Here is a 13,567-nt window from a genome sequence, read left to right on the forward strand (position 1 = left end):
GGATTAAATTAAATACAATTCACAATTAACTACAATTCATACACAACTGCAAAAAGAGAGCTGGATCCATTTTAAGAACCTGTAAGTTAACTTCAAATCAAAAGTCTTTGATCTTTATTTTTAATCAAAAATATAATTTTGGTACCGAGTTAGAAGCTACATTTTATCTGTTTTTTGAAGCAACATCTATAGCTGCATAATTAATGTTTCGTATAAATAATGCATGGCATTTGCTGTCCTTTTAACAGTGACACAAGAATCACTGTGAAATCTAATTAACGACTTGCCAATATAATTTGCAGGTAAATGTGAGATTCAGAAACTTGCGAAAGTCTCCTACCTCATTTTCCATGACTGATCTAGCACACTCGTGTGCCTGATACAGCTCGTGCCTACCATCCAGTCTGCTCTGGAAACATGGCTGCTGCTTTGCTGGATCTTCATCACCAAAATTCGGACACTGTGTCTTAAGGACTGGCTTGACGTTGTCTACAAAGATGAAGGGTTTAAAGATGGACCTAAAACAAACAAATTGAAGTTTACAAAAAAATTATAATAGCAAAAAATTATTTTAAACAACCACACTATTATAGAAAATACTTTCCTTGAAAGTGATGGTCAAGAAGGCTTTCAGCACATTGGCCTTCATCATTCAAATTGCCGAGTATAGAAGTTGGCAGTTCATGTTACCGTTGTAATGGACATTGGTAATTCAATGTAGCAATGATGCAAGTTCTCAAATTTCTTAGAACTCACTGGCAAACGCAAAGTTTGAATAACTAGTGTACAGTATTCTCGGGGTGTTTCTTCAGAGACTGCTGAAAGGGCAAATCAGCTTTTGGCTTTCCTTGCTGGCCTACTGTATTCCAAATTATATATGTGACCATTAGTTATGGAAGCATTCCTGGATGCCACCAACTTTACTAAGTTGTGACGTGGTTACATTTCAAACAATATTCAACCAGTAATAATTCATAGACTGAACTACAATATTTAAAATCTAGTGTGGGTGACCGTGCAATTAGGTCACCCAAGCCATGGATACATTTGGTTTCCTGTTAATCGCTTTGTACGTGTCAATGCCGGACACAAGACTTTACAGTCATAACCAAGCTGAGGGTCCAGTGTGGCAAAATAAAATTGTGCTTTACATTCAGGACCATTTGCATACTAACATTCATGTCCTTGACCACGTTCGGTATCCAGTAAGGAGAGAAATAATTAAGTGTGGCCAGACAGTCTGAAGTGTTTGCCATAACTATATTTGTGTATGTTTGTCCTAAATAGAACACATTGGTGTTTGTTTGTTCAAACATCTGAAAAATTAAATAAATTCTGATTGCCTCTATGAAATGCATAATATTCTGTTAGATTTAGCCTATACATTTAGTCTAATTGTTATGAACCATTCTTTCCTAACATCTGCATGAGAAAAGAGCCTTTGAAGGGAAAAATATAGACGGCAATTGCAAAAGTCCCGGTGTTTTGTTACAAGACTGTTTATCTGCCAAATTCTTTTTTTTATTTTCGTGGGCTGTGCATGTGAGATTTCTTACCAGATATCTGGATGGAATCAAGTTGAAGAACAAAAGAAAAGTAGTATTTGAATAGCGTTATTCAATTTAAATTCAAGTTTTAGAAGAACTATTGTGCTTTTTAAAATGTCTGATCTCCACTAGCAATCCAAAGGTGAAATGGTACATTTGGCACCAGTCTGAAACCAGCCGAACATACAAAATTAAAAAGGGGCAATATTGGGAGACGTAGCTAAAATATTCCTGATATTGCACTCTGAAACATCCATTGTCATATGTGACCACATCAACAACCATTAAAGCCTCAGTCAGTTATTTTTTTATATTGAAGTGATAATTCATCTGTAAAACTTATGCCCGTCCCACTTAGGAAACCTGAACGGAAACCTCTGGAGCTTTTGTGCCCCACCCAAGGTTTCCGTGCGGTTCCCGGAGGTTGCAGGTAGTGAAAGCAGGTAGGGAGACTGACAAAAACCTCCGGGAACCGCATGGAAACCTTGGGTGTGGTGCAAAGTCTCCAGGTTTCAGGTTTCCTAAGTGGGACAGGGGCATTAGGTTAAAAGAATTCAGTAATTTGAACAGCCCTCAGCTGAAGCGACTGATCAATATGTATCTTTAGCTGCAGTGATCTCTGGGACACATGTTATGTTTGAATTCAGTAACAGGTGGTCCAAATCATCCTTTAAAGCCTCTAAGAAATTGTAGAAAGAACTTCATAAAAATTGTAGCTGTGTAGCAGATAAAAGAAACACAATTGTGGAAACTAGATTTACTTTCTATCATTGAATGATTTTGTAAGTCATGGAGGGGGGAGTGAGGTGGCTCGGGAGGAGATTGGTGGCCCCATGTTATAAACGTATTTGCCCATTGTCCTTTATTTGATTGGGTAACGTGGGACAAACCTTGCAGGGTCAGGAGTGGCAGTGAAGAAATGAATACAAGGTTTGTTGCTGCTTTGAGGAATGACAGACACCATGCTTCCTGTGATGAGGAAGGAATCCTGATCCATGCTGTCCTTGGCACGTAGCACATCAATCATTGTTTGTAAGGTGATGTTTCCTGGGCAATAATTAAAACAGATAGTAAATTTTACCACAACAATTCAAGAAACATGTAAGACTACAAATACTACATTGATTTGTTCTAAAACTCCCAGCCTCAGCTGAGCTGCTGCCAAAGCATTCATTCGATACCTTGCTTTCTTCAAAATGTCTGGCTGGTGTCCCACATTCTACCCAAGCAAGGAAATCATAAATTATGTCCTACTTGCCTCAATTTATTCTAAAGTGCATTCACCTATCACTTTTGCCTAATGCAAATTTCAAACTGCACCTTTTTCCCCCCAAATTCTCCAGAGTGTTGCTCTTATTTCCACAAACTCCTTGAGCTTTACAGCTATTAGAGATTTTTGTGCTCCTCCAATTCTAATCTTGAGTATCTCTGATCTTGAGTATCTCTGCTTTTAAAATAAATTATCCCACTGTTGCTATCTGATTGTTTATATGCTGGAACACTAAGGTTAGGAATGAGGCATTGGCCCAAATGTTAATCCAAACTACTGGCATGTCACCTTATAACTGGCACCACGCTTGAAATCCCCACGCAATAATGGAAGTCTCAAAATTGCTGGTTGCTCTTTGCCGGTGATTTCGTAACAACCCTTGAGTGCCAGACTGCTTGTGGAGTGGAGCAGTCATTCAATTGGAGAGGAAAATAATGACTGCGAGGGAGGAAGATATTAGGTAAAGTACTACTTATTAAAAGTTTAGTTATTTTATGAGCCTTTTAAAGATGTTGATAAGTGTTTAAATCTTTGCCTGACATGCTTAACAACGAACTATTTATATCCCTTTGATATCTTAATGTTGTTATTGATATGACTGGCTATACCAATTGATAAGACAGAATACTAATGGTGTCAATAGCCATCCTGAAGTTACAGCACTCAACATACCATGAAGATAATAATATAGGTTGAAGAATGACGGTTGTTCTCAAAGTCTTTGTTATTCCACAAATATAAACTCTGCCAAATTAAAGAAACAATCCCTAATCCAGAAGACCTGATACAAGCACTCACTCACCCGATTGTTCACACAGAATGTCTTTCCCATGACAATGATGATCCAAAGTTTCATCTGGTGGTGAAAACACTGCACTAAAGTTGAATTTGTCCTCTCCGTTCCACCAGCCTTTACTTTGGGCATAACCTCTAAGGTCCGGATGCTCTGCATCAATGTTGGTTGTTATAGATAATTGGTTACAAATGCTCCTCATGCCCTCTATGAACAAAACAATTTATTGATAAATTAAAAATATATATTCTAACTGGATCTTATAAGAACATGAATTTTAAAACACTAATTAATCAGATTTATATTTTAGTCTTCATTCAAGCCTGCTAGAAATACATTATATATGTCAACTTAAATTTTAAACTACTATTAACAACTATGGCACAATCTCAACCTATAGTTATCCCTTCTTCTCCAGGGTGCTGTAATATAAAGTAGGTTATTCAATTTATTTTATCTATGTCTACTGCTTTAAAAAAGGAACAATTCAATTAATCCCACCACTACTTTATTTTTGCTTAACAAATCAAAGATTTTCCTTTCACATTATGTCTACCCCATTCATAACCATTCATTTTTTTCCATAGTCACGACCCAATATGATATTTGTTTTATTCTGCTCAGTATTCAGCAACCAAAGTGTGTGGACAATGAGCATCTTGAAATCACAATGGTTTTTACATTATTTTGGGAATTAACCCAAATGCAATTTACCCACCTGTGATTTTCTCAGCAGCCCAATATTTGCCAACCGTTTCCAAGACCCAGACTTCTGTTCTGTCCACAATCAGAAAAGTACTGTGGAATAGATGAACCATCTCCCCATCTTTAAAATAGTTTCCACCTTGTCCATACTCTCCTAGAAGGGACACTATGACATCTACGGTCTCTTTTGCCGTGGTCCCTCTCTCTAAGCCAAGTCTGAGGAAAACAATCCAGATATAACAGAGAAAGAACTGTCAGATGTGGGATGCTCTAACTAATATTTGCAACTGTTGCAATAACGGTTTCATTGTACCTTAAAGAGCTTTTTTTTTAGTCACTGTCACATTGCTGTATGTAACCATACGCTTTCTGCCTATTTTGTTTGCAGAGGAAACAGGAGTGGCATTTAGGCATTGTAAAAATAATTTGATGGCCCTGATTTGATGGCACAATGAATATACAGAGAGACATATAACTGGTTGCATTCTATTTCATGTGTATACATTTTTAGGAAGTATATTTTGAAATTAAAAAGAGGAAGTACAGTGATAGTTGGTAAGCAGTAGCAGTTACAACAATACATTATCTGTAGCATTACTGTATAGACTACTTGCAGGATGGTATTTTCTATTATCCATTAATCTTCAGACTATAAAGACTGGTTAGGGATGGCAATATTGCCAATATTGTACAAAGTAATTTGGGCCATCAATCCAGTTGTATTCATTTAATATGGGCTTTTAACCTTTGAGAGAAGGATAATCTTTGCTGCTCAACCATTCCATTTAAGCCTTAAATATGATTAATTAAACCCGATACGACATATGGTATTTGTTTCATACAAATACAGTAAAGATATTGAGTTACACAGAAATACAAACACTATTTAAGAGCCATCGGCCAAAACAAGCAAACAGCGAGTACAATTTTGAAGAGATAATTGAAAGTTAGAAAAAATTCTTGCACACCTTTGAAAATATTTTTCCTCATTTATGCCACACAAATTAAGTCAAGAAACAGGTTTACAAAACTGAAAATAAACAAATAGTGTGCTCTGCCAGTCCTATAATCAAATAGGCTATATTTATTAACTCACATATTATTTTATTAAGACTCTATACACCTATTTAATAATGGTTGGATATAGTGTTATATTCTCCTAAAGGTAACAGATTGGTAATTTTTGACCAAAGAGCAAGGTGCAGCAACATAAGGGGCCAAAACATACTTACCTTTTGGCAACTGTTATATTGAGCATTTGAGGCAAAGCTTCCCTGGTGGTTTAGCTCCACTCCAACATCAGTTCAATTGTCATTGCACTATGGAGAGCAGATGCCGCAGTAATAACCTCACCCACAAAGTAATCAGCGCCATGTGTGAAGCACAATAATAATCCCTTGAATGGGTTCACAGTTTAGGTTAGTTTTGAGATACTGCGTGGAAACAGGCCCATTGGCCCACTGAGTCTGCATCGACCAGCGATCCCCACACATTAACACTATCCTAGACACTAGGAGCAATTTAAACCCATACCAAGCCAATTTACCTACATACTTGTACATCTTTGGAGTGTGGGAGGAAACCGAGGATTTCGGAGAAAACCCATGTGGTCACGGGGAGAAAGTACAAAATCTGTACTGACAGCACCCGTAGTCAGGATCGTACCCGGGTCTCCGGCGCTGCAAGGCAACAAATCTACCACTGCGTCACCGTGTTGCCCTATAGTTGAAAAGCTAAATGAAGGAAATGGTTTGTTCGTTCTCCTCTACCATTATTTGTTAAATTATTTCCTACTACTTTAAGATGCGCAAGTAAATTATTTGTAATAATTTTTGTTTTTGATAGTTTGTAAACTCTTGAAAACTTTTTTAAAAATTATGTTTCTGATAATCAAAGAGATTTCAGACAGAATGATGGTCAAATGGCCATCAGGGCATTTCAGAGATGCAGTCTCATGATAGGAGTTGTCTCCCTGCTCCACTTCATGCAATGCCAACTATTGCCAGTTGTCGAGCTCAAACACTCCTTCAGGACGACAATAAGTGGGACCAGGAAAAAACAACCAGGATGGATGACTGATTTGACCCACCATCCTGTGCAGGGACACATCCATCACAAAACACTGCAGAAAATACCAGAGTGCAATTGCAGTCCAGCATCAGAATTTAGATGTACTTGTTCTGCAAAGCAGACCTGACCCCACGTAGAGGGATGTGTAAATTACAAATATATGTTTCTATGTCATGGCACAATTTTAATGCCTTCTCCAGTTTTTGAGTTCAGATATCTGCTCTATGTATAATTTTATAGTAAGCGCTTTATATGTAGGCAGTAAGCCCTACTGCAAGTATAAAAATAAGAGTATCATGCTGAAGCCCATAAAGGCACTAAATCATCAGCTATGGCAGATAGACCCAGACAGGGGCCTGTGTTTGCGTACAAGAAGCTCACTAATGCAAGATATAAGTATGCTGTTCGCTTCATCTGTAAAAATGAGCAAGCTATGAGGGCTGATTCCATGGCTAATAAGCTGCTAAGTAACAATGCTACTGATTTTTGGAAAGAAGCGAGAGCTCTTAACAGTTGCAGAACATCACTACCATGCACTGTAGATGGAATCTCCGGAACAGCTAATACTGCAGAGTTATGTCGACAACATTATAGTACTTTATTCATCTGTGTCCAAGGTGATTTGTATAGGGTGGACAATATTGTGGGTATTGACTCAATGGTGATTATGAGGTGTATCATGCCATGAACAAGCTGTCCAACAACAAAGCAAGTGGCTTGGATCATATTTCTGCTGAACATCTTAAGTATGCGAGCATGAGGATAGCTCCTCTTGTTGCTATTTGTTTTACTGACTTTATGATTCATGGCTTGTTACCAGCCTCAATGTCGTCTGTTCTGCTAGTGCCGGTCATTAAGGACAAAGCTGGTAAAGTAGGCAGCCTAAATAATTAGAGGCCCATAGCTTTAGCCAGAATATTCTCAAAAGTCTTAGAAAGAGTTTTTCTGGATAGAGTAAATAGGGTTGTTAACTCCACATATAACCAGTTTGGTTTTAAAGCTAAACATGGCACTGACGTGCATATATACCCTAAAGGAGATTGTAAACAAATATAGAGGCATAAACTCTTTGATCCTTATGTGCTTTATTGATGCTTCCAAAGCCTTTGATCGTGTTAATCACAGCTGTTTATTAAAATTTGTCAAAGAGGGGTGAGAATTGTGAGAATTCTGGCTTACTGGTATGCCCACAAGACTATGCAAATAAAATGGGGCAATAGGGCCTCAGCCCCATTTGGGGTTAGCAATGGGGGAATTTTGTCCCCAGTACTTTTTAATCTTTATATGATGATCTGTCCAAACAATTGAAAGCCTGTAATACTGGGTGCATGATTGGTAATATTTTAGTGAACCATATTATGTATGCAGATGATATTGTGGTTTTTAGTCCATCTAGCGCTGGTCTCCAGCAGCTCCTTTATATATGTTCCGTGTATGGTGTGGAACATGATATTAAATATAATGCTTGTAAGAGTGCTGTTTTGAGCTGTGGAATCAAAGAGGATAAATGTCTCACATTTCCTGATTTTAAATTGTCTGACAATAATCTTAGTGTCTGTAATAAGGTAAAATATCTTGGGCATTTTATTACAGAACAAATGACAAATTATGAGGATATTTATAGGCAACGATGTATGCTGTATGTACAGGCAAATATTCTCTTGCGTAATTCTCTTTGGATGATCAGTCATGATCATATTGAATGGCGGTGCATGCTCGAAGGGCCGAATGGCATACTCCTGCACATATTTTCTATGCAAGTTTGATGCATGTACATATGTGGTGAAGATGTCGCTGTTTAGAGCATATTGCACACCACTCTATACTGCGCACCTGTTGTCGAACTATGGGAAGACAAGTTTGCAAAGACTAAAAGTGACCATAATGATGCCATGAGAACACTGCTAAAGAAACCTAGATGGTGTAGTGCTAGTAACATGTTCGTGGCTGCAGGAGTCAGTACTTAAGAAGCTATCCTAAGAAATCACATGTATAAATTAATTTGTAGGATGAATGACTAAAAATGTAATTATCGTGGCCTTGTCAAACATGCTATACGCTACGAATCCCAGTTTGGGAGACACTGGTATCGCTGTCTCGTTGTTGCACACTGATTTCTCTTTTTATTCTGGATTTCAAATCATGTATTGTGGGTTTTTTTAAACAGCTAATTTATGATGCTTTTACAAGTGATATACTAAGATATTATATGTATTTTATGATGTTTTTATATGCAATGTAAATTATGTAATGTTGTCTCTTGTCTGGACCTTGAGTCCGAAATAAAGTTTATTATAAAATTTTATTTTACATGCTTGTATGAATTCTTCAATATAATTATGTATTATACAAAAATATGCAGATTTACACCTCCATGTATTAGTTGTCAAAATGTAATTTGGTTAAAAATGGAGAGGGAAGATTCTTTGCCTTTTAATATAGGCTCGATTCTCCTATCTCCCATACATTTGAATGTCATTGTATGAGCAAAATCCGATAATACACAGCACTCTACGTATGTGGAAACAGTTGAAATTAAGTCTTAAGCTGAAAAACTTGTCTCTCTTTCTGCCTATTGCAAACAATCCCTCGTTTAAACCGTCTACTTTAGATACGGTGTTTGTTCAATGGAAAAACCTTAATATTGTGGGAGACCTCTATAAGAAGGGAACTCTCGCTTCTTTTCAAGAACTACAGGAGAAATACTACTTGAACGCAAACAATCTTTTTAGATACTTTCAAATCTGAGATTATGTGAAAACATACACACAAGATTGTCCTTTTATGGGTCCAGATATATTAGACGGTTGTTTGAATAGACATGCCGATACAAGTAAGTTGATATCTTACATTTATAATACTCTCTTAAATATTGATACCCCACCTTCTGCGAGCATGGGAAGACGATTTGTTCCCGCAGTGAAGATGTGGATCACAGAAATGACCGAGACACTACATTTCGAAAAAAGAAGGCTTGTTGTGGCTGATAAATCAGACCAATTCTCCAAAACATGGTCTCCTTTCACTTAATTTCTTCAACAATAGAATGGTCGAACGCAAATTAAAAACCATTGCTTATATCTCTGTCTTTTTTTTTTGTCTCTCACTTCTTCAGCAGTTCAGGGGACTTTTCTTCTCTCTTTTTTGTATTTTTCTTCTTTCTTTTCATTCTTTCCTTTTTACTTTTTTTTCCCCCGATTCACTTATCAGTTTATAAAATGTTACAAAAAAAATAAATAAAAAGTAAAATTTGAGAGAAACATCCTTCAGTATTATAGCAAATATGTTGCATTCTATTCATGCAATTGTATTTCATAATTTATCATAATTTATAGATTTATTAAGAGTTATGATAAGTTTGGTTCAGGAAGAATGATTTCCCTTGTGGGGAAAAAGCATAATTGTGGATCACCAAAATTAGATAGTCACCAAAACATTCAATAGGGAATTCGAAATCAACTTCCTTATCCAAAGAATGCCAGAAGATTGGTGCATATGGTACAGCTGCTGCCTCGGGGCTTCTCTGACCCGGGTTCAATCTTGATCTCTCGTGCCGTGGGAGTTGCAGTCTTCCTGCGATAATGTGGGATTCCTTCAGATGCTCTGGTTTCCTTCAACCACGTAAAGATGTGGAGTTGGTAGGTTATAAAGCCCCTGTAAATTGCCCCTAGAATAGACGAGTGGAATAATCTGATGGCAGTTGATGCGGAAATGAGGAGAAAAAAGTAGGATTAGTATAAATGGGCGTTTGGTGGTTGGTGCGTTCACAGTAATTCCATGAGCGAAGAATGTGGGGGCTCTCTACTACATCGAGTAGATGAGGTGGGTAATATTGATGCATTTAATGGGAGGCTAGACAAGCACAAGAAAGGAATAGAGGGTTACACTGAGAGGAGTTAGATATGAAAAACTGAAAAGAGATTTCAATGGAACATAAACACCAATGTGGACTGGTTGAATCAAATTGTCTGTCATATATACTATGTAATATTAGCTACAACAAAGACCCCCCAGTGTATTACACCAATTTATACAGACCACAAAACAGGCGTGAACACCTAATGTAATATCATTATTTTTTACATGTAATGCACACATTTTTCTCCCATTGAATACTATCTTCATATAAATATTATGACTAAAAATGTTTCTAAACATCATAATTTGTGAACAATACTTCAGAAATGAAAAAAAGCGGTACATGTAATTGTTACTAATTACCTGACAAGATCCATCCCAAGTAGGGCCTCCACCTCTGCTGCTGGCTCTCTGGTCACCACGGTTCCATTACCAATGCAGACTCCATGCTCATTCGCTCCCATTTCTGCTCCCCACATCCATGATGATTTGCTCAGTATTACTGCATGTGTCCTCTCTTCTTGATCAATAGTAATGTAGGTGCACTGCCAAATTAAAAACAATAAAATTAAACAAAGACTGCTGAGCACAGTATCCTCACATTTTTCTAACTTTAAACCATCAACGAGCAATGATTATTCTTGTCCCCGTTTGGGTGCTTAGGGAGAGAGTACGTTCAACCCATGGAGAATTTAGCCATAATCTTACCATCATCCCAAGGCAGTGATATCATACGGCTGAAAGACTGTAAATGTTAGGTCCCAATTAAAAAAGTGGATCGGGAGATAAAATCAAAAACAGCCCAGACAGCATCAAATTGGAGGTGAGACACCCTTGAGACACCAATTCAAGGCAAAGTTAAACAACATTAGGAAAGTATTAGATTAATGAATATCGGTGTGAATTTGTCAAAGACAAGTCAGTTGCACCAAGATGAGCATTCTGATGAAGTAATAGACACTGTTGAAGCATAGTACAGAGTTTCAAAAGTGATTCGACAAGTTAACATATGATTGTAAAAGGTGGAAACAGGCACTTTCACAACATTTAAAAGTACTTGAATCACCGGGGCATAGAAGACTATGAAGTGCTGATAAATGGGGTCAGTGTAGATAGGTATTGAAAGTTAACATGGGCATGTTAAAGGACCTGTTTCTCTGCTGTAGGGCACTGACTCTCAAGTAAGCTGCTGAGTAAAATTAAAGTCATTGTATTAAAGAAAGCATGACAATGTGGGTTCATTATTGGCAAGGAAGATTCAGACTGGTAAAATGGCCAGACAAATAACAGAAGTGTTAAGTCATGCATTTTTGTATAATGATGAGATAAAACAAACAGTATGATACAACTTTAAAGTGCAAACAAAAATAAAGAGACTGGAAGTGCACACATGCACATAAATGCTCAATGGGTGCAGGGTAGAATGAGCAGGCAGTTTACAAAAAAGACAAAATCTGCAGATATATTATTTGTCAAAGAGTTCAATACCAATTGAGTTACACTAAACATTTTAAAAAAGCATTAATTGGGCCTCGGCCAACTTAATCCTGAGCAAAACAATTTAAAAAGCAAGTCAAAATTTAGCAGAATGTAACAGAGTTGAAAATCTTCACCTATCTGTAAAAAATTAGATAAATAATAAAGAATTATTAAAGCAGAAAAGGGAGAATGTGATAGTTAAAAATGTAAGTAAATGATAACAACAGGGTATTGGCCAAAATAAAGTTAATGGACAAGCAAAAATAAATTACTGGCAAGATGAATTAATGTTATCTAGAATGTAATACCGGGAAGGGTGGTAGAAGCAAATTCGCAAGTAAGTTAATTGGATTGGATAAGTAATTTAAGGGAAAAGAAAGGTTGAAGATTGCGGGGAAGATAAGGGGATTAGGACTTGAATAATTCTACCAAAAAAGCTGGCACATGCTAAATCAGCCTCTTTTCATGCTGTATAACTTTATGGTTCAATAAACACACAAGCAATCAGCATTTCTGCATATTTAAAACATGTCATTTATTTTTGGTTTTAAATACTCACAATGTACTACTGTTGCAACAACTTCCTAAATTAAAATCAAAGGAATATCTCAAATCTATTGCACAATACAAAAATATTTGCTAAACTTTATTCAGCAAATGAAGCAAATCAATGTGATGATTTTGAATGTATCCTTAGAGTTTAATTACTTTTTACTGAAAGGAACATTATACCTCATACATATTGAAATATATTTAAAGTGTTTCAAAACTATAAACATTTCAAAGGTAACATTGATTTTGCTTTAAAAGTAACCACCTAATTGTCTGAACAATAAAAACTCTCTCAGTGGCCACTTCGTTCCAAAGCTTCAGAATTTTAACAATCAAATCAGGAATTTCAACCATATAACCATATAACAATCACAGCACGGAAACAGGCTATCTTGGCCCTACAAGTCCGTGCCGAACAACTTTTTTCCCTTAGTCCCACCTCATCCATATGCCTATCCAATTTATTTTTAAATGATACCAACGAACCTGCCTCCAGCACTTCCACTGGAAGCTCATTCCACACCGCTACCACTCTCTGAGTAAAGAAGTTCCCCCTCATATTACCCCTAAACTTCTGTCCCTTAATTCTGAAGTCATGTCCTCTTGTTTGAATCTTCACTATTCTCAAAGGGAAAAGCTTGTCCACATCAACTCTGTCTATCCCTCTCATCATTTTAAAGACCTCTATCAAGTCCCCCCTTAACCTTCTGCGCTCCAGAGAATAAAGACCTAACTTATTCAACCTATCTCTATAACTCTGTAACCATCCAGTTTTTTTCACAAAAAAACAAGCTGTAACTCAGACGGTTAGGCAGTGTCTATGGAAATGAATAGGCAACATTTCCCATTGAAGCAATCCACCACTGGTCACATCTTCCCATTTCCCACCCCTTTCTGCTGATTCCTTGGACTGCTCTCAAACTCAGTCCCAGTGCTGGCCGCTTGACCTTCTTCAATTTTCTGAGCAATTCCAAATTAAACATTGCACAGACATGAACAAACAATCAGACATGAACAAGCAATTAGACAATTGCATTTCTGATCTTATGACAGAAGCGAGTTTGGGGTGAAATAGCTGAAGAAAATGTTTAGGTACCACATTAAATATTACCACATTTCCCCTCCAAGGTTTATCGTTCAGCGATGTCCCACGATTGGAACCATAGACCTCCAAGGATCAGGTATGCTTAGCAAAGACATGAAGGAATTTTCTCCTTGATGCCCAATGATATAAATGTCACCAGGATTTTTTATGCCACATCCCGTCAAGTGCAATCATGATGTCAGAAGCGA

At 37.1% G+C, this 13,567-nt stretch overlaps 1 protein-coding gene across 1 annotated transcript in view; it reads right to left on the reverse strand.

The window, feature by feature from the left end:
• The window catches only part of LOC129712031 (secernin-1-like), a 49,514-nt gene that overhangs the window by 8,292 nt on the left and 27,655 nt on the right, over positions 1 to 13,567 (reverse strand). Inside the window, exons 3-7 of the mRNA XM_055660172.1 lie at positions 10,607 to 10,788; positions 4,329 to 4,531; positions 3,620 to 3,817; positions 2,438 to 2,594; positions 341 to 518 (exon numbers count right to left, since the gene is read on the reverse strand). Of these exons, the coding sequence (XP_055516147.1) occupies positions 341 to 518; positions 2,438 to 2,594; positions 3,620 to 3,817; positions 4,329 to 4,531; positions 10,607 to 10,788 (918 nt within the window). The remainder of the gene's footprint in view (positions 1 to 340; positions 519 to 2,437; positions 2,595 to 3,619; positions 3,818 to 4,328; positions 4,532 to 10,606; positions 10,789 to 13,567) is intronic.

The sequence above is a fragment of the Leucoraja erinacea genome, chromosome 2, assembly GCF_028641065.1.
Source record: "Leucoraja erinacea ecotype New England chromosome 2, Leri_hhj_1, whole genome shotgun sequence".
Taxonomy (NCBI): Eukaryota; Metazoa; Chordata; class Chondrichthyes; order Rajiformes; family Rajidae; genus Leucoraja; species Leucoraja erinaceus.